Raw genomic sequence first — 26,210 nt, 5'->3', positions numbered from 1 at the left:
ACAGAACAGTTTTGACAGGGGCCCAAGTTGCTGCTAGGCAAGGGGGCACAACAGAGAGGGGGGCTGCTAGGCAAGGGGGCACAACAGAAAGTGGCTACTAGGCAAAGGGGGGCAGCTGCTAGGCAAGGGGGGCACAACAGAAAGTGGCTGGGCCCAACCCTGCCTAGAAACTCAACAGACATTTCTCAACCCAGGGGCTCCGGGGCCGGGGGCAGGTGCGAATAACGTCCACTTCATTCCTACCTTTCCCCAAAAATACTCCTCACCTTTGTCCTGGACTATTACAATGGGCTTCTAATTGATCTCCCAGTCCATCCTCCACACAAATGCCAAAATGATATTCCTAAAATGAAGATCAAAGTGTCAATTCCCCACTTAAAAATCTTCAATGGCTCCAGTTGCTTCTAAGAGGAAATACAAAATCTACAACTTGGCATTTCAAGCCCTCCATAACATAGCTGCCTTCTTTATTCCATAACACTCTTCTTCCTAAATTCAGCACTCTTGAGTCTAGTTAGATTGGCCTCTTCCTCTAAGATCCTATCTCCTGCTTTGGGGATCTTTCCACGAGTGATCTCCCTGTCTGAATTTTGATTTAACAAACTTTACCTCCCTGAGCCTCAGTTTCTGCATTTATAAAATGAGGGAGTTGGACTGCATGGCCTCTGAAGTCTATTCCACCTCTGGATCTACAACCTTATGATCATATTAAATGTCTGCAGCGTATATGACTGCAGAGAGGAGAATAAGAAGGCCAAAAAGGAAACCATCCATCTGGGACACCCATTTATGGTGGAAATAAAACTTGTGCATAAGTAAATACAAAGCATATCAAAGTAATTTCAAGGGAGAAAAAGGCAGAGAGCAGACACCCACACCAATGAGTCATGATCTCAATTAGTAAGCACCTACTATGTGCCAAGCTCTGTGCTAAGCAGTGAGGATACACAAAGAGGCATAAGACAGTTCCTGCCCTCAAGGAGCTCACAGTCTCACAGAGGAGGCAATATTCAAACAATCTGTGTGCAAACAAGTTGTATATATGAAAAATAGGAAATAATTGACAGCAGGAAGGCACTAGTGGGATTGGGAAAGGTTTCCTGTGGAAGATGGGATCTTAGATGGGACTTAGGAAGCCAGGGAAGGTAGTAGGTGGAGATAAGAAGGGAGAACATTCCAGGTATGGAGGTCAGCCAGAGAAAATGTCTGGAGCTGAGAAATGGAGTGTCTTATTCCTGGAAGAGCAAGGAAGCCAGTGCCATTGGATCAAAGAGTAATGACAGAATAGGTGACAGGAAATAGGATATAAGAAGTGGAAAACTAGAGGACGCTAAATTAGGAAGGGCCTTGAATGCCAAACAGGATTTTTTATTTGATCCTGAGGATTTGAGGAGGTAGGAGGAAGACACTGCAGTTCACTGAGGAGGAGGTCGACATGAGATAGAACCTTTCATTTAAGTAAATCACGGTGATGGACTGGACTGGAGAAAGACTTGAGGCACGTAGACCCACTAGCAAGCTATTGCAGTAACACAGGCTTGAGGTGATAAGAGGCTGCACCAGGGTGGTGGCTGTGTCAGAGAAGGAAGTGTATCTAAGAGATGTTGTAAAGGTGACAGTGACAACAGATTGGACGTGGAGAAGTGAGACATAGTGAGGAGTCAAGAATGACACCTACATGGCCAGTCTAGGGGACAAGAAGCATGGTGTTGCTCTCTAGAGAGTTAGGAGGTGGAGGGTTTAGGGGCATGGGGGAGGGAGGGGAAGATGGTCATTTTCCTTTGGGAAATGTTTAAGATGTCTACCGGACATTCAGTTTGAGGCATCTGAAAAGTAGTTGGATATACAAGATTGGAGATCAGCAGAAAGGTTGGGGCAAAATAGGTAGATTTGAGAATCCTCAACATAGAGATGGTAATGAAATCCATGGGAGCTGATGAGATCACCAAATCAAATAAGATAGAGGGAACAAAGAGAGGGCCCTGCACAGAACAGAACACCTTGTTGTTGTGTTCATCCTTTGTTTTCGAGGAAGACCATGACATCAGAGAAATAATGACATGACTTGCACTTGACTTTGTTTTGAGTGAGGGAGGGCTGTGCAAGGTCACCAACCTCACTTTCTCCTCTTGAGCCATCAAGGTCCAGTGACCAGATATTCATCAGGATGACTGGAGATGGCCCAAGATGCAATAGGAAACCTTGGCCTTTTTAGGCGGGCCCTTTCAGGTAGGAGGAAAATAGATCTATAATGAAACTTTCAAGTACTTCTGGTGAAAAAAACAAAGCTGAAAGGGAACTTTGAAAAACAAATACAATAGTCCAACAAAGCCCAAAAAGGTAAATTTATTAAAACAATACCTATGGTTAGAGGGAATGCCCTGGATGAGGATCCAGCAAAGGAAACTGAGGAGTGGTCAGATAAGTAGAACAATCAGGTGAAAGTGATGTCCTGAGAAGTTAGAGAGAAGAGTCTCAAGGGGGAGAGTCTGATTAACAGTGTAAAAGATTGCAGAGAGGTCAAGGAAAATAGGGATTGGGACAAGGCCATTCACTGGATTGGACAATTAAGAGATGATTGCTAACTTTGGAGAGAGCAGTTTTGGTGGAATAACGAGGTCAGAAGCCAGATTATAAAAGGTTAAGAAGAGAATGAAATGAAAGGAAGTGGAAGCATGTATTATAGAAAACCTTTTCAAGGAATTCAGCCACAAAGGGCAGAACAGATGTAGGATGATATAGCAGGGATGAAAGAATCAAGTGATGGGTTTTTTTGAGGATGCTGGAGACATGGACATGTTTGTAGACAGTAGGAAATGAGCTGATAGACAAGGGAAAATCTGGTGTGGGGGGTATCTAGGACCCAAGCTTTTAAGGAAATTAGATAATACAAGAGACAGAAGTGAGGAGAGAATATATGGGAGATCATTTGTACAAAGGCATCAGAGAGGGCAGATGGAATATTATGTATGGGGAAGAGTTTGACTAGAATAAGGAGTGCATGAAAGGAATAACATGAAATAGGTCTGCAAAGGTAGCTATCTGGATAACAAATTCTGAGGGCTTTAAATGCCAGGCAGAAGATTTTAAATTTTTTCCTAGAGATAATAAGGATCCATTGAAGATTTTTAGGTTGAGGTCAGATCTGCATTTTAGGAATATCAGTTTGGTAGCTATGTGGTGAAGGGACTGGAGAGGAAAGAGCTTGGAGACAAGATCAATTGTGAAGCTATTGCAATAGTTCAGATTAGAGGGCCAAGACAGGAAAGTTCTTATCAGATACAAAAGTATCTGTTTAGAGTTCAAAGTCCTTCATAGTCCTTCATAACTTAGTAGCCTCCTACCTTTCCAGTCTTCTACCTGCCACATACTCTGTCATGTACTCTTCTATCCAGGGACACTGGCCTCCCTGCTCTTCTAGGATAAGATACTCTTCTCACTCCACTTGAAACACAGTTCAAGTGTCAACTCCTACTTGAAGCCTTTATGATTCCTCCTCCCGCCCCAGACACTGGCAAACCATCCCTCTCGAAATTACTTTGTATATTATATAAATTAGAGTGGGCTTTAAATGGTAGACAGATTACATTGAATTTTACATGTTTTTCCATATACTCAGGCAGCTAAGTGGCACAGTGGATAGAGCCCTGGGCCTGGAGTCAGGAAGACCTATGGTTAAAATCCTGCCTCAGTCACTTACTAGCTATGTGATCCCTGAGCAAATCACTCAGTAAAATGGGGATAATGATAGCACTTACCTCGTAAAATTATTATGAGGATTAGATGATATTTCTAAGTGCTTAGCATGGTACATGGCACATAGTAGGCTCTACATAAATGCTTATTCTTTCCCCCTTTCATTTTCTAGTTACTAGTTCCTTGATGGCCTTTGTATCCTCATTAGCTGTCATGATACTCTTGCACATAGTAGGTGCTTAATAAATGTATATTTTTAATGTGCTTCTTTTTTTAATAAGTTTTTCTTGATGTTTCTTGGTCTTACGTCACCATAGTTAACAGCCAAGTCTTCCTTTTCCCCTCCCAGAGAGCCATCACCTATAACAAATCATATTTTAGAGGATTAAAAAATAAGAGTACAACTGATCAATTCACTGAAAAAAATCCAAAAATGTTCAATGTATATAACACCTGTGGACTTCCTATCTCAATAAAGTGTGAGTTGGGAGTATCTTATCATATTTCTTCGTTTGATTCTTGCTTGATCTTTATAATTCTGGTATGTTCACTTTTTTTTGGTGCTCTTTCCATTTATATTGTTGTAGTTACTGTGTCTATTGTTTTCTTGGCTCTGCTTACTGCATTCTATATCAGTTCATGTAGATCCTTCCATGCATTTCTATGGTCATCACATACATAATTTCTTACACCACAGTAACATTTCATTACCTTCACATAATATAATTTGCTTAGTCATTCCTCAATTGATGACAGTCTTCCAGCATAAGGGAATCCCTCCTGGAAGGATAGAGGGTTCTCTTACTCACCCTGGCTTTCTACAACTGGGCTCACAGTGCCATACTGCCCCACTGTAGGAGCAGCTGTCAATAGGTTAAGTTCTTATCCAGGTACACAGTCTATATCTAAGGAAAGGCCCTGGGACAGTCAGAGACCTGGGGAAAATAACCCCTTGAGCTTGGATACTGAGAATAACATGTAAAACAATGGGAATCAGTTCAGTGAAAAGCTTTTTTATGAACAATGGGAAAGAGGAGAAAGAGGAGAGAGGAAAAGGCATATACATTAACAGAATATAATTACACAAAGGTATCACTGTATTAGGGTATGCAGAGAGACACACCCGGTCCATTCAGCAAGAAAGGTGTACTCTAGCAGGAAGGTGTGTTTGTGATGGAGGAAGGATGTGTTCAAAAGTGCCCCTCTGAGAGTGGGGTTCTTATACTCTGATTTTGGGTGGTCTGGTCAATTTGCATGTCAAGAACAGGGCAAAATATTATTTGGGGGGTTTATTAGTGAGAAAAAACAAGCTGGTGGTTAACAAACTATTATTTGGGAGACATAGTTGTGCTAACCTTCAAGAATACTATTGTTGGTTTTTCCCATGAGTATGTTCTGTAAGCTTACAGTCTCTCTTAACAGGAGACTGTCACAATGGTTTCAAAACCATTAGGCCCAATCTTATGAAAATGGTTTCCAGGCATAGATCCTATAAGCTAGAGCTATCATGGTGGTGTTAAGACCACTAAATTTTATAACGATGAACATCTATTTGTTTCCAATTCTTTGCTATTAAAAAAAAGTGCTGCTATAAATATTTTGGTATAGAGACTTTCTTCTTATCAATAACTTCTTTGGCATATAAGTCCAGTAATAGAGTCTCTGGTTCAAAAATACCTTCATACCGAATATTTCATTTGCATGATTTCAAATTGCTTTTCAAAAATGGTTGTATCATTTCAGGACTCCACCAACAATGTATTAGTGTGTCTATGTAATGGCAAGTAAAATTAGAATCTTTTGTTGTTTTTGTTTTAGTATAACCAAGTGCCTGACTGAATCTTGCCTTTATCAATCAAGACTCTTTACTAGGAGCACAGTACAGAAGCAAGAGTTACTTTCACTAGAAACAGTATATATATATATATATATATATATATATATACATATATATATATATACATATACATATATATGTATATATATGTATATGTATATATATATGTATGTGTATATATATATATGTATTTGTACTGTTAATGTGATTAAAGATCTTCTCCACCCATTAATGGGCCTGCCCAGTAAGGGGACTTTGATTAGGGAAGATTTGTAGGAACACTCACAGTTTTTGTTAATGAGGCACTGGTTCTCAAGGGTTGGGATATCCTCTGGTTCTAAAAAAGGTATAAATATTCTGAGAGTGAGGTTTTACTTTGGGTTTTAGTTTTTGGTAAGAAGGTTTGAGTGCCAGATGAGGATTCTGGGAAGTTGCTAAGGACCCCCCACTCCCATCCCCACCCCCACCCCCTACCCCAGGCCTTGAGAACCCAGATGTCATACTTCCCTGTCTGGTAATGACGATCCGGCAGTTGTACCTGTCTGTTGAATTATGGTCAGGCAGAGGAAGCCATGTCTGTTGATTACTTTGGGGCTTACTGACCAGAAGTGTTTGTTTAGCCAGATGAGGATTCTGGGAAGCCTCTAAGGAGCCCCCCAGCTTTGAGAACCCGGCTATGAGTTGTCTCAATTAATATCTTTGCTGATTCCCTAGGATTGTCCAAGTAAAGTATATCATCTGCAAAGAGGGATAGCTTTATGTCTTCTTTATCTATTTCTATGCCTTTAGTTATCTTGTCTGATTGTTGCTGGCATTTCTGCTGTCACAGTTGCTGCTGCTTTTCCTGGTTGTTGCATTTATTCATTTCTCCTGCATTTCTGTTGTTTGGGGTATTTGAGAAGCAAATAAACACCTTAGATTTAGTATTTTTCCTAAGAATGTTTCAAACGCCTCTTTATTATGAATGTCCATCTTTTTCTTTCATGATTAAGCCAATATTTATAGTGTAGGTCACCATAGGTTGCATCCTGAGCTTCACTGCTCTTCAGAACACACTATTCCACTCCTTCCTATATTTTCTGGTGAGTACAGAATCGTCTTGTGTTACTCAGATTTCTTTTCCTTTGTATTTGAAGACCTTCTCTTGATCACTTGCAGAACTTGTTTCTGAAATGATGTGTCAGATTTAACTATCATATGTCTTGGAGTTTGTAGCCTTGGATATTTTTCTGGAGGTGACGAATTCATGAATATTTTTCAATTGCTATTTCATTTTCTATCACAGAAGGTCTGGATAATTTTTCTTCTATTATTTCTAGCATTGTGATGCTGAAGATTTTTGTGTCCTGTTATATTCTTCTAGGAGACTTTTGATCTTTAGGTTGTCTCTACATGGCCTGTCTTCAAGATCAGTATATTTTTCTTGCATAATAGTGAATATATGTTCTTTTAATGTGATTGTTTTTTGCTTTTCTTCTTCTATATTGTCCTTAACTTCTGTATTTTTGCATTTCCAATCTATTTTTCTCTCTTTTGTTTCTTTGGTGATACTTGCCATCATAAATACCAGTTTTTCTATTCTGCCCATTATTTTTGCTACACAACCATAAATTCTGCTTTAATTCATATTTCTCCTTTGAACCACTCAGGAATAGTGTGCTGTGATTCTATGTTGTCCTTACATTCCAAGGTCTTCTGTCTCATTAAGTGTTGGAACATTTTCCTTTGTTTTATAGTATTTATTCATGATTTGCTCTCTCTAAAAGCAATGTTCCCTTCTGTTGTTAGTGTTTTCCTTGTTGATTTATTTGCTTGTGTTCAAGGTCTTTGAGTTTTCATCTTCCTGAGTTCATTTCAGTCTTTTTTCCTTATTTTCCCCTATAGCTTACTTTCTGATTCTGCCCTCTTTGATGGTGGTTACTTTGGGGGCTAGATTTCAAAGTGCCCCAGCCTCCTCTTGCACTGTGCAATTCATGATTCATTAGCTGAGGTCTCTGCCTCAGGTGACCTTTGGGTTGACAGAAATGGCCATAGCTGGATGCTGAGCTCTTCTCTGTGGTTTAGTGAAATGCTACATGGTTCCTCTACTTTCATAGTATATTGTTTCAGTGTTTTGTTCCATTCCTTCTGTTCCTCCATTCTTTGATCTGATACTGTTAGTACAGAGCTTTGTGGTCTGGTGGTACAAGATAGTCTGTCATAGCACTGTCTGTCATGGCCCCCAGCAGGCTTCTGCTTCTGAAGGGCTCCCACTATACTGGCTGTCACAGCCCAAGAAAACTTATACAGCCTGGCGTCAGGGGCTCCAAAGCACTGGAAAAATGGAAGGGGGATGATAGTGTGGAGTTAGATTTTGTTGCAAGTCCATATGTCGGATGCTTGGGTTTTCTAGTGTAGCCTCACTGTCGTAGCATAGGAGGTGGGAAAAGGATGCTGAGTGAACTCAGGATAGGCACCAGGTCATGGTGCAGTTTTTTTTAACCTTCTTCTGGATTCTAGAGCATGGGAACAGTTGAAGTTGCTTTATTTTTGGTGCATAATTTCTGTTTTAGAGAGGTTTAAGAGGTTGTAAGGATAAGAAGAAACGTTTAGTTTTCCATCTTCCACTTCACTTGATACTTGAGTTGCCTTTCTCATTCATGAATTATCATCAATAGTTAGCTTTTATATAATGCTTTAAGGTTTCCAAAATGTTTTACATATGTAAGATGACTGGAATATGCACAGAATGGCACCATGACATGTAATGGAAATACCTTGGAGAAACTTGACCATACATTGACATTCTGGAACTGGCACTGGTCTGTTAACCATGTGGTTAAGAGAAGCCTTTTTTGTTTGCCTGTGTAGGTGGAACTGGAGATGTCTTCAGAAAGGTCAGAGTCAAACTGGGGTCTGTGACTTTTTAAAAAATATAGCAGTATTTCAGTATAATTTGGTTTTTTTTTTTATTTTGTGCATTTAAAGACATCATTCTGAAAGGGGCCCATAGAATTCACCAGTCTGGCAAGGAGGGCCCTAACCAAAAAAGATTAAAGACCCCGTTCTAGTCCCTTAATCATCATCATATTTGACTCCTCTCTGCTTGAAAAGTTCCAAGGAGAGGGAATCTACCACCTCCGGATGCTGCTCATTTCATTTTTGGATATTTATAATTATTAGGAGGTTTTTTCTGACATCAAGCCTAACTTTGCCTCTTTCTTTTATCCATTGTGTGTAGCTCTGTTCTAACCAAATAGATCAGTTCACAGCCATGCAAACTATTATTGTTTAAAATAACTTTTTATTGATAGCTCTTGTTTTTATGCTGTTTATATTTACCAATATAAAAGAAGCTATCTTTTATAACAAAGAATAAGAGGGAGGGAAAACTGGGAAAACTAAAAAACTTATCAAAAATATCTACATTAATATGCAGTATTCCATATACCTAGTCCTTCAGCTCTGTAAATACTAACTCTTAAATATACTCCCACTTAACTGACACCTAAGGCAACAGGTTCCAATACTGGGAGCTAACTCAAAAGATCAACCTCTCTTTGGTCCCTCCCGGAGTTTATTCTATGAAACTCTAGAATACAGGGGTTCCCCACACTAACGTCTAGAAGAGAAATATGAGTAAAAAGTATCTATTTTTTTTTACTTATCACTATCCTTTTAACCTGAATAAGCACGAACATTAACGTACATTTACTTAGCTTTTAAGTGAACGCTTCTTTCGTAGAAGTGAATGAATTCGCTGAATTTGAATGAATTTCAAAATTGTAACATAATTAGTTCATAATGATTACAGGATGTGATAAAAAGACATAGATCATCTGATAACTGTTCTCAGAATTGCTGTTATTTTTCACACTGTCTTCATTTTATTTTCCTTGTTCACAACTCCTAAAGGCACGTTACTGGGGTATTTGTGTCCGTGTCATAAACTGACTTCACTGACTTTTACTGCAATTGCAATAGTTACAGCGTTTAGTAGATATTTCGCAGTAAAGCCCTTCACCACCGATCTCCAGCCTATCTTTCCAGGCTGACTGCGCTTCTCCTCACAACTCCGTGCTGCCGTTCCATGTGTATGTGACCTGCGCGCTGTCCTCTCGTACACGGCGCTCCATCTCCTGTCTCTCGTTCCCGGAGCGGTGGCCCCTTCACCTCTGCCTCTTGTAAAGGGTCACCTTCTCCAAGAGGCTTTTCCTCTCCTCTTCGCTAAAATCAGCCCACCTTTAGTTTGGTACGCTCGGCCCAGGTCAGGGGCTACCTTGCCCGTCTGCCGAGCTCAAGCACCTAGAACAGCTGCTAGCACGGACTAAGTCCTTAACTCGGGCTTGTTTCTAACAGAACTGAACTGGTCCGTTAAGGTTCGCGTGAAAATCCGGTCCCGTCAAGGAGACGGGAACCAGAGGACCACAGCTAGAACCCCTTCTTCTGCGTCTTGGCCAAGAGGGGGAGGGCAGCCTTCGTCATCACTGACGTTCCTCACGTTGCTAACATACTGTAGTTACTGTTTCAGCCTGGAAAAAAAATCCTGGGATTTCCGGACCCAGGCGACCACCTGGGGCAACCTCCGCTGTGTGGACAGAGGAGGACACCGAGGCTTAGCTTGCCCAAGGTCACGTGACGGAGGCGCGGCAGGTGGACCTTTTCCAGGGTCCGTGTTCTTTCCCTGAAAAGTCCGAGTTTCTCTTCGCACAATACGTGGCACGCAGTCTTATGAAAGGCAACCTTCATGCTCACAAGAAAGTGCCCCGGTGCAGGCTGCGGGACTCGGGTCCGATGTCCAAGGTCCTCCCCCAAGGGATCGGCCACAAACGGACATCGGCCCCGCCTCCAGAGAAATAACGGGCTCTCCCGAGCGGTAGCCCCTCCCACCCACGACGGTGGCTCCCCCTATTGGCTTCCTTCCCCCAATTATCCCCGCCCACCCCTGCGTCTTTTGCGTCTTTGGTCACGTTTCCCGCCCCCATGCCACTTAAGCGCACGCGCAACTTTTCTTTCCGCTTTCCTTCTTCCGCTGCAGTAGGAGCCATTTCGCGACGGGCTGCGCGCGGCTGGCTGTGTGTCTGTGGGGCCTCTCTGAAGGAACCGAGCCACGCGCGACTTTCGGAAGAGCAGCTCTTGGGGACACGGGGAAAAAGGCGGTAAGAAAGGGGAGTCATTCCCGTCTTTGGACGCGGCGAGGATGAGTGGGCGGAGACTGTTTTGTTTTGTTTTGGTTTTTTTTTTTTTTTTTTTTTTTTTTTTTTTTGCTCCTCTGCAGTTACCGCTTTGTCGCTTAGCGCGGGTGAGGGGGAAGGGTGGGGGTGGGGTAGCCTTCGCAGTGTCCCGGATGTTACTGTGCATGCGCGTTCTCGTCCTTGTGCGCATGCGTCAGGAGGGAACTCCGCTCACCCAATTCAGTAGCCTTTTTACTACCTCCAGTTTGTGTAAGAGAAGTGAACGTATGTTTTGGGAATCAGGTACCTTCGCCGTTTATTCTTTCTCCCAGATAAACAAGCGAACTTGTGTTTCTCTAGTCTTCCATAATGACACTGTTCGTCGCCATGAGCTCCCAGTCTCCAACTTGGGCACAGTAACAGACTCCCGTAGTTGTGGCTCCTGCCACTTTCTCACTACTTGGGCCTGGTCGTTGTGTGATCTTCCTTTTTTTAATACCTGAGTGTGACCCACGATCCGCTTAGCTTGCGCTTTGTGAATCTTGAGGTCCGTAGTAGGTCTAGATTTGCCACGGGCCACGCACACCTTGGCCGAGCTCTTCCTTATTAATTTTGAGGCAGTTTTATGGGTCAGCAGTCCTGGTCGCCGTTGGTTTGGCAGCTGACCAGATACAGATGATAGTTATAAGACTTGGGTGCACATTTTCTCTACCTGTAACTTTTAAGAAAGGCCTGTGACTCAGCATCTTCAGATACCAATGTTGTACGGTCAGGTTTTTGGCATATAAGAAGCCATTGTATCTTTTACGGTGGAGACTACCATAAAAACCTTATTTTCCCAGAAGAAAACCTCTTATACATATTGCGAATTTGCAAACAAGTTAAAGGATGATTACCTGTAAACTAATCATAGGTCATAGAGCTGGAAAGGGATTTCTGGATGATACCTAGTTGAGTGCCACCCTTTCCCCTAGGGCTTACAGTGATTTCTCCAAGGCCTCTCAGCCAGAGAGAAAATGGAATCCAGTGTCTTTTGGCACAGAATTCAATTGATTACTTCACCCATTATGTACCATGGGTATCTTGTTTTTCGTTCCCCAAGTACATTAAAAATATTTCAGTAAATGTGTTTCTGATTACTCAGGAGTGTGAAAGGAATGGGACTTCTAGTGTTACACTGGAGGAGGAGCTTGCTAATTGTCCATAATCTGTAGTTCATGTACTTAATTTCCTAAATGTAATATGTGCCTAGACATACCTTAAGTCTTAAGGCAGAATGAAGTACATAGTTGGATAACACAAGATGTTCTGTATACATTTTAAAAAATTTTACCAAGTTTGTATTTATTTGTGTGTTGAAGTATCTTGCTCTGTTCCTTTGTATATGATGATATGCATTTCGCTGGTGTTTTGAATTTATTTTTGACTTTTTCTTTCTCAAGGTTTAACAAGACATTTACATCATGGGTGATGTCAAAAATTTCCTGTATGCATGGTGTGGGAAAAGGAAAATGACTCCAACCTATGAAATAAGAGCCGTGGGGAATAAGAACAGACAGAAATTCATGTGTGAGGTACTAAAACAATATAATTCTTTATGTGATTTATAAGAAATAAAGTTTATATTCAAGGAAGGGAAATTCTATCTTTGAAAATAATTATGCGAAATATAGTTAGGAAGTGAGGTGTAGGGGGTAAGAGTGTATGTGTGTGTCTGTCTACTTGCTGAACTATGTTGATAAGAGGTTTATACCAGCTTAGACATATTTAAATATGGACTCCCTTGTCCATACCAGTAGGGCAGAACAAAGGAATTGAGGCTAATGAAAGTGCAACAGTTTATCAGCTATATGCTCACTTGTTCTATTAACTATTTCCGGAGTTGGAGCACTACTGATGTACTATATACATAAGTGCTTGCTTTGTAATATATAAAGAAAGCTTTCTTCATGAAATTATCCAAATTTTGCTACTGAATATGCTACTATATGAGTACAGAGGATCTAGATTTTATTGTGTGGTAATTTTTTCCCTAGCCAAATGCTGTATGTGATTATTCAAGCACCTATACGAGTGGAGCTGTGTATTTGCCAAGGGTTTGTAGAGAGCTATTCTAGAGATTTGTTATTGTTAGACATTTGCTGATGTCCAGATTCTTTATTAACTCTTGAAGTAATTTTTTTTCTGTTTCAGGTTCGAGTGGAAGGTTTTAATTATACTGGCATGGGCAATTCCACCAATAAGAAAGATGCTCAGAGCAATGCTGCCAGAGATTTTGTTAACTACTTGGTTCGAGTGAATGAAGTTAAGAGTGAGGAAGTTCCAGCTATTGGAGTAAGTATAAAATTACTCTGCCTCAATTATGTGAGGAAACTCCAGGATACTAATTTTGTCTACTTTGAAGCATTTAAAATTTTCCTTCAGATACTTTAACATTGCTCCAAACAGTAGCAGGGTCCTGAACTAGGTTTCAGAAGTTTTAAGTTTTGTTCTACTTTGGTATTTACCTGCTTTGTTATCTTGAGGAAATCCTTGAATTCCTCTCTTATAGTTGCACATTATCAAGGTAATTTTTATTAAGAGCTTCATTATGAGTTAGCAAAAAGGTATTTTTATTATGAACAAAATAGTAATCCCCTTTCGATTTTAGGGGTTTTTCTGTGTATCTATCCATGTATTTAATGTGATTGGGGATAAACATTTATTCTATTCTGTTAAACTGTTAACTTTTTGCTGGTACTTTTTTAAGTATAAGCGCTTTCCATCTTTATTAATATAGTTATCATTATTCTCCCAAACCCAACCCCTTCCTAGCTTCTGTTTACCTAAGTGATACCACTATCCTTCCAGTCACCCAGAATAGAAATCTTTGTATGATTTTTTTTTTTTTTTACTCTTGCTCCCTCACTCCCAAAGTAGATTCTGCCTATTCAATATTTCTTATATTCTTCCTTTACTCTTAATATATTCCCTAATTCTGGCCCTTAAACTCCACTTGCCTGGATTGGTTATTGTGATAACCTCCTCTAATCTTTCCCCTTTCTAGTATTTTCCTCACATTATTAACCCATTAATCTGTCTCTGAACGACTCTGAGCTTGAATACAAGATAGGGATCAAAGGACATTTTATAGTTGAAATCTTTTTATGGAGTAGATTTGATCCTGTCAGTTACGTTCATAATACTATAGATTATATCAACTGACCTCTCCCCACCTTTATTTTGTAGCAGTTGCTAACCTAATTGAGGGAAGCCAGAGTATCCAGAATGTTCGTCTTCACCATAATGTGCATTGTTAATATTGTTACCAGTAAATATAACTAGGAAAAGTTAAAATTTGTCATACAAATTAATCAAGAGTCTTTTATGCTAGAATTAAAAAGGATTTGCTACTGCTTGTGAAATTAGAGGCACTTAAATTTACAGCTTTCTCTTCTGCAGATAGCACCCCCAGTTACTGATACAACTGACTCAGCAGAGGGTGGTGGTGGAAATTTAGCAGCTTCTTTGGGAGGACCTCTTCCTCCTCATCTGGCTCTCCAAACAGGTAAGAGTCGTAAATTTGTATGTCCGTACGTGTCTTCCCTTATAAAAGAATACTCCTTTCCCAATGTGATTCTATTACTTAGATAGTAGATAGGATAACAGTTGTGTCTTAAAGACAGTGAATTAAGGATTTTCTGTAAGATAGTTCCTAGCATGATGGTGTTTTGTAGGTAGTACAAAGTAGTAGTTTAATAATAGATCACTGAATGAGGTAGAAAGGACCTTAAATGTCAAATCTGAACTAGAACTCCCATTGCAATGGTCTTGCTCACTAAATGGAAACCCATTACTTCTAAAACATAGTAATCCACTTTTGGAGAATTGTTTTATAATGGTGATCTCATTAGCTCCCATAGATTTAAGTACCATCTCTATGCTCTCACATCTACCTATCCTGTCCTGACATCTCTGCTATCTTCCAGTCTCAAACCTCCAAGATATCTTGAAATGGACGTCCAGTAGACATCTTGAACTCAGACTGTCCAAAACAGAATTTAGTGTCTTTCCCGTCTTAAGCCTACCTACCTCCTACTTTCCCTGTTACTCTATAGTGCAACACCATCTTCCTGATCCCTCAGACTTACAACATGAGTGTCATCCTTAATTCTTCGCTATCTCTCACTGCCACATCCAATCTGTTGCCAAGGCCTGTCACTGTAACCTTTACAACATCTCTTGGTGGATACGTCTCCTCTGACACCTCTATGACCCTGTTGCAGACTCATCACCTTTCACCTGAACTACTTCAGTAGTTTACTGGGATTTGCCTGCCTCAAGTTTCTCACCAGTCCAGTCTATCCTCCATTCAGCCACCAAAGTGATTTTCCTGCAGTGCAAGTCCAACCATGTCACCTTCATACTCAGTAAATTTTAATAGCTCCCTATTGCCCCCCCCCCCCCAATCAAATACAAAATCCTCTGGTGTATAAATCCCTACTTTTCCATCTAGTCTTCTTACACATTACTCCCCAACACATACTCTTCAATCCCATGGCACTGACCTCTTTGCTGTTCCTTGAACAAGGCACTCCTTCTCTTGGCTCCTGGAATTTTTTCTTTGGTACTAATTCTAGTACCTTCCTTATTTATACTGCATATAAGTATAAATTTGTCTTCTTCCCCCATTAGATTGTGAGTTCCTTGATGGCAGGAACTGTCTTTTGCCTCTTTTTTTATCCACAGAGCTTAGCACCTGACACACAGTAGGTGCTTAATAAATATTGATTGATTATAAATGTTTTTCCTTAGATGTCACACAGGTAGTAAGTGGCAGAGCCATGAATCAGAAGTTCTAACTTCAAATCTAGTACTCTAAACTACCCTGCACTGCATTTGTACTCACCTGTTTCTTTTGTCTTTCTGTCTTCATGGATTCCCTCTTTGGCTCCTGAATTTCCTCAAGGAATCATCTTAAGTTACTCTGTCACCTCTTGAACTTGCCTTTTCAATAAGGTTTATTCATTTCCTAATTATGAATCCAGTCATTTAAAAGTTTTGGTATTCTTCAGGTGTCCAATTTATCTCCTTGAAATCATGTAAGTTGTTTATTGCTTATTTTTATGCAGTGTCCACAAGTCTTTGGGGATACCCGGTATGTTTCTGAGACCATTTCTTCCCCTCTTGGACTACAGTCACTTGTGATTTACTGCTTTTATCTACTGATACTCTTTTTCCTTTGTTAAATTTGCTACTCAGTGGTATCTGGCTTGGTAAACATGTGGATGATTTTCTTCTTCCCTTTCCATTTTGAAGGCTTCTTGATTAGATAGTCTAGATACTGCAGGGAAATGTCTGTCTTCTGGCCCTTGTCAGGTGCTTTTCATTCTTGGAAAAGAATTAATTTTCTGTATCTCCAATCATAGACCAGAATGCAAATTCCATTTCCAAGTACTATCTTTACCAGTTCCTCACTTTGTAGATCAACTTCATCTTAATATTTTGCTGCAGTGAAAAGGGTGTCACCTAGATCCTTAAAGTTTTTCATTTTTCCCTTCAGTGCTTTTTATCTTCTTGTGTCGTATGCTTTATCCTGTGATTTCTCTACAATTAGGTAACTGTAAGTGTGACAGTTTTAAGGAGACGCCCTTTATCTTATCCTTCATAACTTGCCCAAGAAGACAGCACATTTTGCTTTTGTTTCACATTAACATGGCTTCTTAAATGTATCCCTTCAGCAAGGATAATCTCTTGCTACTGGTTTTTTTTTTCCAGACCAGTACTAAATGCCATTTGTTTTGAAGGTAACTTTGGATGGTATACTTTAATTCCTGGGAGCTCAAGAGCTGCTATTTCATCAGAAGATTCTTCTCTGGGAAGAATCTGTTGCATAGTTCCAAAGGTTAATTGCTGCTCTACCTTGTTTTTTCTTTCATTTTTCCTGTCCTCCAAATACATGACACAGGTTAGAATTATTCTCTGGTGGAATTGCTTTACTATTCAATTTTCTCTTTGAAACAACTGATGGGTTTTTTCCTAGATTATTAATGCAACAATTCAAAAAGCTACCTTTTTTTCCCACTATCTGAAAGGTAATAATTTTCTTTCATTATAGATGGTACCCCAGGACTTGGAGGCTCTGGTTATGGCCCTGGTGCTGGTCCTGGTGGCACATGGGATCGTGGAGCCAATTTGAAGGATTACTACTCCAGAAAGGAGGAGCAAGAGGTACAAGCGGTAAGACTACTTCTGTGATTTCCATTTCTAGAAGTATAATTAGACAATTTAAAATTTTTTAAGAGAGGTCTTCAGTAAGAATTAATATTCATAGATTAAATAGGGTAATTCTTTTAAATAGCAATTTGAGGAATTGCTTAATGTACTAAATATGCATTCAGCCAGATGTAAGCATAAAAGAGCTCTGATTTCATTAGTATTCTCCTTATCATTACAGATTCCAACCAGGTTACAACTTGGTTGATAAGTCCTACGGAAGTGCATTAGGAAACTGGAATTATCCAAGAAAAATTTGTAAATGTGTGATCTGGTAATAGATAATAATAGTTCTAGCTATTATAAAAAGTAACCTTTTAAAGACTACTTACAGTTCTAATCTAAGCAAGTATCTTTGAAGGTAGAATTGTCTAATTGATAAACTAAAATGATAAAAAACTTCATTTTTGTGATTATTTGTAAAGAAAATTTGTCAGGTATATGTTTCTGTATGACATTAAGAGTGTTATTAGAACCAGATTAAAATTTGTATACCATCCAAAGTGTCATATACTTTGACCATAAACTATTCAGAACCTTGAATGTAAACTTGGACAACGTAGCTAACAATACTGGCCACATATAATCGCAATAATTGTCTAAATCTTTAGACTCTGGAATCAGAAGAAGTGGACTTAAACGCTGGTCTTCATGGAAACTGGACCTTGGAAAATGCTAAGGCTCGGCTGAACCAATTTTTCCAAAAGGAGAAGGTCCAAGGAGAATATAAATACACCCAAGTGGGTCCTGATCACAACAGGTTTGCTTGTTTCGCTCTTTTCCTTTTATAGTAAGTTAGAATTAAGTTTAGGGAATACTATTGTTGAAGTATATTTTGTGTACATGTTGGCTGGTTGCTTCTGTATCAGCAAAGGTGACATTTGATAAGATAATTTACTTAGTACAAGAATTAACCTTGGTCTTTAATGTACAAGTTGTCATGTCGAGCATTTGGAAAACATGACTTTAGATGTGATGGAAGTCCATTTCTCAGCTGAAATGCAGTCTGTGATGTCAGACCTTCAAGGTGCTGATTTTTGGGGGATTGGAGGCAAAGTTGGTGGATCTGATTGGTTTGCTCCTGGCTGACATTTATAAAGATAACTTATAAAGATAATGCCTGTATTGTTGGTTTCCACTGACCTTCATCACAGCCTGGCCATTTTAAATGGTCAGAGGTGACCTTTAAAGTGGTATTTCCATTGTTTTTTTTTCCTTTTAATATCCTAGGTTTCCCAAACATAGGTTAGATTGCACCTGGATATGCAACCAAATGGCACTTCAGTATTTTCCACTTTCAAAGTGGCCAGTCCTCTTAAAGATTCCTGTTGAAATTTGAGCCTTGTTTGAAAGGTGATTAAGGAAAGCCTTGTTTTTGCATGTGTGTTTAATTGGCATATGTAGGGGCTTTATGGTTTTGTCTGTTAGTTGCTGGGCTGTTTTCATGAGGATTTTAGAGGCATCTCCCTCAGTACACTTGATAATGACATTGAATGCTTTTCAAAAATCTATTGCTGATGATCAGATTTGTAACTACAAAAGCTAGATTTGGTGAAGCCTTGTGGTTAAGGTTATGTTAACGTCATCTATGCTCTCTAGGCCTCCTTGTGTGGCAGTATTGTTATAATGGTGAAGGTAAAGGGGAGGTGGTTGTGGTGGTGACGGTATGTTTCTCAGCCTGCTTGCTGTTCTTCCAGAGAGCATTCCAGGGTGTATTAATTATTACTCCCAGGAAGGCTCGTATGGATTAGACTCTTATGGGGAGCAGCATATTGTGGAAAATGGGGAGGTTGTGATGAAAATACACTCTGGCATATCCAATAATATCTGGCTGTTTTTCAAATTTTTCAAAATTTGTACAATGAAAGATTTTCCTTGAAAAAGGCAAGGGAAATTAAATTTGTGGGTATGACTCCCTGGGATGCATATAGCAACCCCAAAAGAAAAATTAAAATAAATTTTTGAATAAAAAGTGTCTAAATGCTATGTTGAAAGCATGGCTCCCCCCAAATGTTTTGTTAATCCTAAGAAATTTCAAAACATTTTCTTCCTAGTATCAGAAGATTAAAAATAATGGAATAGAATTGGAATAGAAGGTATGTAGAAGAAAGAAGTGAATCTTCATTCTTGATGATTTATTTCTTCTCCAAGGAGGAGAAAGAAAATTTACTTTGCATCAGAACTGAATGAGCCTAACACTTGGTAGCTCCAACAATGTATACAAGAGTAATTGAAGCTCATTATTGTAGATGTGGTTTCATACTATCTTATGAGTGACTTCTGATACAAAGAATGTGAATTTAAGAATTGGAGGCAGCAAATGGGAGACATAAACAATTTGGGGGATCCACTAACAATCATGGGCATGACTCCTCATGTCCTATACAAAATTCATAGCAGACAGCAACACCAGAGGTCTGTGTTAATCACACATGTGCTGCTGCTTAGGCCGTACTAAGCAATCACATGGGAGACTATTGTAAACTGATTTCTGGTGTCGCTGTTCCCCCTAGGTGGAGGAGAATGAGATTGAGTGCTGACTATAAGCCTGGCTGAGAAACATACTGGCATCGGTGTCATTAATGAAAGGGTGGATGTTGTGCCCCTGAGAGCCAGTGGCCTTTGACCCATGAAGCCGCTGTGCCTGAAGGTCAGTTCACAAGTGGTACAGGAAGGAGTCTAACATTGGTTTTAAAGCCTCATGAAACCTGTTTTAATTCACAGCACAACGTCAAGGCTAGGTCCCACCTGAGTAGGAAAAGTGCCAGAAAAGTTTTCAGAGGGCAGCTTCTTTAAACCCTGGATTTGATGCCCTATAATTCCTTAGCAAGTTCAGATATAGTTTCTAGAAATTAGTTTTTATTTTTATTCTCCAGGACACTAAATTAGTGGAATATTACTGGTGCTTTGTGTGCTATCAAGGGCTACTTCCAACTGCAGGCAGATCCCAGAATCTTGTCTCTCTTGGAGCCACTGATCCGTGCAGCCTCTGTGTGGGTGTGCGTGTGCGTGCGAGAGTATGTGTTTTGTCTCTAAACAGGTCACTGCTACAGTCAGTAGTAGGCTGTATCATACAGAAGAATCTTGTCGAAAGAACCACAGTCTACATTAGCAGAAGAATTGTCAGCCTGCTTTTATTCCTTAGTCCCAGGCCATGTGGAAAGCTTATTTTGTGCTGAGGCCATGCTGGCTGTTCACTCTTTTCTTTGGAATTGGAGTAAATAAACATAGAACCAGAACTCCGATTATTTCTTTTCAAGAACAATTGGCTCTTCATATAGACTACAGTTGTCTCATACTGTTGTATTATTTGAGGCTAATGCACATAATTTGTTCTAGGGTTGAACAGGAGTAAATTTGTTTACAGTGGGGTTTTGCCAAGATTTGCCTAAGCAGTTGGAAAGCCTGGCTGTTTGGGGAACCCTGGGTTCAGCCTTTTTTAGCAGTAGAATCACTAACCTTGTTTGTGTATGTGTTGTTACAGGAGCTTTATTGCAGAAATGACCATTTATGTCAAGCAGCTGGGCAGAAGTAAGTGCTTCTATTCCTCTGCTCTTTTACAGTGGTACTAACAGTTCATAATAGCTGACCTTCATATATTGCTTTAAGGTTTACATACTACTTGACATAGATTATTTCATTTGATAACTTGCAAAAAATCCTGTGAGGTAGGTACTGCAGGTGTTAACTAGCCTTACTTTATAGATGAGGAAAGTCGAAGCTCAGAAGTTTAGAGATTTGTTTGTGGTCACCAAGTTAGGCCCTGTTAAAAAGGGTTCAAACTCAGTTTTGCTGATTTCAAGTCTGTGCTCACACTGTCATGCTGCCTCATAAAAGACTTCATTGACCTTTGTTATCATCAACCAGTTACTTGACTACCATATATACTGGAGTAGTGTTTAGTACAGAAATTCAGAGATAGCAGAGCCTCGTTGTATGTTGAAATAGCCATGAGTATTCATGTAATATATCAGTGCAGAGAGAGTTGATGACAAATCTGCCAGCTTCCAAGGAAAATTCTGAGGGCATACTTATTTGTTTTATCCTCTCTAAGCACAAAGTCAGTCTTTTAATTGATTATTTTGGCAGATTGAATACAGAAGAAAAATTAATGAGTTTACTACATATGGTACAAAACATTTCCTAATAGCAAAGGGAAGGGGGCAAAATTTTTGAGAGGAATTGCCTTAAATGAAACAAAATCCAGCGTTACTTAATAATGGCAATGCAGAGAGATCTTTGATCAACTAAGAGTTTCTATAATTTTAAGAATTTTCTCTTTATGGGCTGACCAAATAAAGAAGGAATCAAATGACAGCACCTTGGGCAGCAAGGACTTGGAGAGACAGCTTCCTAGATTAAGTGTAGCTAACTATTGATTGACTACAATTACTTAGGCTGAATGAAAAAAAAGAGAGGAGTTGACAGTATGGATGACAAATATTAAGAATGATGGATAAAAACTGCTTTTAAAGACAAAAGGGATCGGATTCTAGTAAATTGGCAAGTACTGAATTTGTGAAACAGCTGGACAAAAGTAAGAGCTCCTAGGAGATTATGGGTATAGGGAATTGATGCTGAGTTATGATTAAACTATTCTTGGGATTTGATAATCATAATAATAATTTCCATTAAGAGTCCCATTCCCTGTATTCTCCCAGTTTTGTGTCCATGTTACAAATTACGTAGAAATTAGCTACTTAACATTTATGATTGTTAGTGTTAATGCAATGACTTTAAGGGAAAAAAAGCTGTCCTTAAGACATTTTTTTCCCTTTGATTCATTAGTCAGGGCTTCTTAAACTTTTTCCACTTGCAACCCCTTCAGTGCTTCTTAAGTTGAAATGCTTCTTGGTGTTAGTGTCCTTTGGATTTTTTCCTTTTTCTGTTGAAAAGTTACAGAATTTTTCTACTCATTAGGCATTTTAAACCTACCATGCTAGTTAATTCCTCTTCCATTTGATAGGTAATGATGTTATTTCCCAAATCTATAAGTACTTTTAAACAAAATACTCCTTGAATTATGTTTATTGGTCCAAATAAATGTTTATTTTAACATAACAACGTCCACTCATTAAGTTTTACAGGGTTTGCTGAAACTTGGTGGGTAGTCTTAGTTCAAATGGAGTTGACTTCATTGGTTCCATGTATAGTCATAATTAAGTCACGTGTGGTCCAAGAAAAAGTAAAATAAAGCCATACTTTAGTCTCAAGGCTCTGGCTTTGCCAGCTAAGACCTTGAATAATGCATGTTACCTAGGCCTGCCTTCCTTTGTTGAATGAATGAGGGGTTGGAAGAATGAGAATTTAGATCTTTTGAATGAACAACAGATGATTAGGGTTGCTTGAGAAAATAAATTGCTCATATGATTATTGTACTTATGCTAAACAAATAGTTTGATCTCAAGGAATGCAGTTAGCACATTTACTAGTTTTGTGACCGTGGGCAAATCATTTAACTTCTTTGAGCTTCAGTTTCACCTGTAATCTAGATGGACTTTTGCTCACTACCCCATAGGGTTATTGTGAACAAATTCTCTTGTAAATCTTAAAGCATTACATGAATGTGTGTTGTAAATGAAAAAGAGTACTGGATTGGGAGTCAAGTGGTCTGTGTTCTAGTTCTGATCCTAATAGTAACTAGCAGTATGACTATGGAAATCTTTTAATCTCTGCAAGACTCTGCTCATCTCCCTCATCTGAGGGAGTTTGTGTCATATTTTGAGGTTCCTTCTATCAAAACTGATTCTTTAAATCAAGAGCTCATACTATTAAAATTAGTTAAATGCAAGAATTTTCTATTTTAGAACATTGGAGTGGCTTTTGAAGAATACATATTCTTTTCACTTGAAAAAAAGTAATAGATTAAGCAACAGTGCTTATGTTTATATTTGTGCTTTATTTTTAATGCTTTATGTTATAGTAGTGATTTGAACTAGGGAAATAGCTATTTATATCAATCATTTTATATCTCAGGCAATACTATATTGTGGAGTTAGCTGACAAATTTTGGTAAACTAGGGGAATCCCGTCTGTGCTTTGTAATACTATCTAAATGGTGCTTCTGAACATAGTAGATTCTAGTTACTTGTAAAGAAACCTACTGACCCAGGAATGGTGTCTTTGGATCTTATAATCATGCTGTTATATTGCAGGGATTTTTGCACGTGAACATGGTTCAAATAAAAAGCTGGCAGCACAGTCTTGCGCACTGTCCCTTGTCAGGCAGCTCTATCATCTTGGGGTGGTTGAAGCTTACTCAGGACTGACAAAGAAGAAGGAAGGAGAGACGGTGAGTACTGCAGAAGAGAGAGGATGGGAGTTTTCTATATATAGCTTTATTCTATCTTGTGTTCATAATAAAAGCATCATAATACAAGATTGTAATGTAGTTACAGTCAGGATCTAAGTTCAGATGCTGACTCTGCTGCTTATTAACTTTGTAACCTTAAGTCACTTAACATTTCTGGGCCTTATTTTTATTATCTATAAAATGAGGGGGTTGGTATAGAAGACTACAAAAGGTGCAGTTTTTCCCCCCTTGTTTTCTTGGGGATTGGTAGAGAACCAACGAGCAAATCTTTGACTGAAAAAAGATTATTATTGTAGGAATAAAATTGACCCTATTGATTGCCACGAGGCTGTTAATGAACATTTCTTACATGAAGGCTGACTCTTAAGCATAAGTATTTGGTGAATAATTTATCTTAGTGAAGTACATTATAAATAGATCGTACAATATATTCTTGGAGCCTTTGTGTTTATGGTCATTGTGATGCATTTTCACAGGTGGAACCTTACACGGTTAACCTATCTCAAGACTTAGAACATCAGTTGCAAAATGTTGTGCAGGAGTTGTGCCTAGAAATTCAGCCCCCAGTAAGTATGAGTTCTTTTGTGTTTTGCTTTATTGCATGACACGTCGTCAGGTGAACCACCATAAGCACAGCATGATGATTTTTATTTCTGAACCCATAGCCTGAAGATCCTAATTTTCCAGTTATACTCAATATTGGCAAACTAGCCACGTTTGAACCAGCACAGCGACAGAACCAAGTTGGGGTTGTTCCCTGGTCACCTCCTCAATCTAACTGGAATCCATGGACCAGTAGCAACATTGATGAAGGCCCTTTGGCTTATGTGAGTACAGCATGATTTTAGAAAAGAAACTTTATTGAAGGTCATGTGTTTTACTGGAACTTCAGTCTAATAAGTTTTTTGTAAAACCCCCTAGTGAAGTTACTGCCATTTGTGACCAATTTCTTCATTGTATAATCTAGGCTACTCCTGAGCAAATAAGCATGGACCTGAAGAACGAACTCATGTACCAGCTGGAACAGGATCATGATTTACAGGCAGTAAGTCTCCAAGTGTATTTAGATGGTGTGGTGATTTGGGCTTTAGAATTACCTTTAATATGTAGATAAAATAGCATGCTTTGTTCTGTATTTTAGAGCATCCTGGGAAGTTATTGCATCTTAATTCTGGAATTCTTCCCTTTTCTGGGAATTTAACCAATAGGGCCAGATGATAAGGTCTTCTTCAGCAATATAGAAAGAGCCTTTTATTAATGAAATAACATGATCTGTCATGCCATTGGTGAAATGCTCTTATTGATTTTTGTACCAGTCACTAAGAGAGGATGGGTGTTGTGCCAGTTCATATGTTGTTTTAAAAATAAGGGTAAAAGATTATTCAGACCTACCTCCCTTTTTCCCTTTTAGATCCTGCAGGAGAGGGAGATGCTGCCTGTTAAGAAGTTTGAGAATGAAATCTTGAGGGCAATCCATCAAAATTCAGTTGTCATTATTCGTGGTGCCACTGGATGTGGTAAAACTACCCAGGTTCCTCAGTATATTCTGGATGAATGTATTCAAAACAATCGTGCAGCTGAGTGTAACATAGTAGTGACTCAGGTAAGGTAAGCCAGATGGCCATGAGTATTAAAATGTTTTTGAGTTTCAAAGCAGTCTCTCATGTTTGCTTATCTTTAAATGTTTGAACACCCATGTGCAGAAATGGACTCACTTTCTGCCTATGGGCCTTGGATTCTGTCTGAATATAGAAAATCCTTTTAGAATTAAAAACATGCTTCAGTTTGTTGAAACCAGTCCACAAGTAAGAGCAAGGGAGATGATTCTTTTTCTTCCCCCCACTGCAAGCAAGCCTAAATTCTGAGTCTCCTGTGATGTGGTTCATTGTCTTAATTGCTTTCATATTAGTATTACACTAAGCCTTTTAGAGTATAAGTGTTAGATTTGATTGAATGTCCTATGAATTTTAAGTGTCTTCTATTTAGGACATTGAATTAGTAACTGGAAATACAGAGGTAAATGACACAAGTCTTGCTCAAAGAATTTGTATATTCTAATGGTTAGGAAAGGAATACGCAAGTCATTGGTGTAAGGGAGGTGTGGATAAGTCCAAAGCCAAAGGGGAGCCTATAAGAAATGATGAGAGAATCATCACATTCACCAGGGTGAAAGAGGAAATGCTTCATCAAGAAAGGCATCTAAGTTGGCCCTTGAGGGACTCATTTTTTTTCCAGTTAAAAAATAATCAATACATAGAGACAACAAACTGAAAGCAACAGTCCCTTTCCCCAAGTTTACATTGTGTTTGGAAAACACAATTTAAACAAAAACATGAAATAAAACTGGAGAAGAAAGAGTGCTAACTAGGGATCATTCACCCCTTTGGGACACTTCCACTGATGAGGTAACCCATTCCAGTTTGGGGTAATTCTGTCCTGACATTCAGTTGGAATTTGTATATTTCATCCACTAATTGTGTTTTTCATCCCTTGACCTACAAAATAAATAGGTATTTGGGGATTGCACAAAAACACAACCCGTGTCTTCTCCAGAACAAATATTACTGATATTACAAGTATTACTAAGTTCTTTCATTCTTTACTCATGTGATATGATATCCAGCACCATCCTGGTCACTCTAGCTCCAGTTACCACTTTCCCTCCTAGTACATAGCAACAAGAAATGATTCCTGGTGTCATTTAAAGTAGTGTAAATACAGTGAGATTATTACTGCAGCATTAGTTTTTTGAAAAAGCCACATCATCATGTTGATTCTTTTAGTTGAAAGACAGGTCAGACATAGGTCTTTGGCGAAAAAAATTTTTTTTGTTCTGAGTTTGACTACAATAAGAATATTTCTGGACACAGCAAACAAAAAGGATTTGTGTATTAAACCATAAATCTCTATTACATACGACTTCTTAAAAAACAGCCTTAAAGTTAGCCATCCCCTC

At 39.0% G+C, this 26,210-nt stretch overlaps 1 protein-coding gene across 3 annotated transcripts in view; it reads left to right on the top strand.

Annotated features, from left to right (window-relative positions):
• The first annotated feature begins 10,510 nt into the window (after positions 1-10,510).
• The window catches only part of DHX9 (DExH-box helicase 9), a 38,272-nt gene continuing 22,572 nt past the window's right edge, over positions 10,511-26,210 (top strand). The window contains exons 1-12 of one of the 3 annotated variants that reach the window (XM_072648438.1): positions 10,511-10,671; positions 12,129-12,260; positions 12,880-13,020; positions 14,128-14,233; positions 16,784-16,905; positions 17,553-17,701; positions 20,426-20,472; positions 23,097-23,233; positions 23,731-23,820; positions 23,920-24,081; positions 24,222-24,299; positions 24,666-24,857. In XM_072648438.1, coding sequence (XP_072504539.1) covers positions 12,150-12,260; positions 12,880-13,020; positions 14,128-14,233; positions 16,784-16,905; positions 17,553-17,701; positions 20,426-20,472; positions 23,097-23,233; positions 23,731-23,820; positions 23,920-24,081; positions 24,222-24,299; positions 24,666-24,857 — 1,335 coding nt within the window. In that variant the 5' untranslated portion in view covers positions 10,511-10,671; positions 12,129-12,149. Of the gene's footprint in view, positions 10,672-12,128; positions 12,261-12,879; positions 13,021-14,112; positions 14,234-16,783; positions 16,906-17,552; positions 17,702-19,455; positions 19,592-20,425; positions 20,473-23,096; positions 23,234-23,730; positions 23,821-23,919; positions 24,082-24,221; positions 24,300-24,665; positions 24,858-26,210 lie in introns of those variants that run through there. The other 2 variants (XM_072648437.1, XM_072648439.1) reach the window with 2 other exon arrangements.

Source organism: Notamacropus eugenii, chromosome 2, assembly GCF_028372415.1.
Source record: "Notamacropus eugenii isolate mMacEug1 chromosome 2, mMacEug1.pri_v2, whole genome shotgun sequence".
NCBI classification, from domain to species: Eukaryota; Metazoa; Chordata; class Mammalia; order Diprotodontia; family Macropodidae; genus Notamacropus; species Notamacropus eugenii.
Note: the sequence above shows the minus strand (reverse complement) of the source record. Positions and strands in the feature narration are given on the sequence as shown.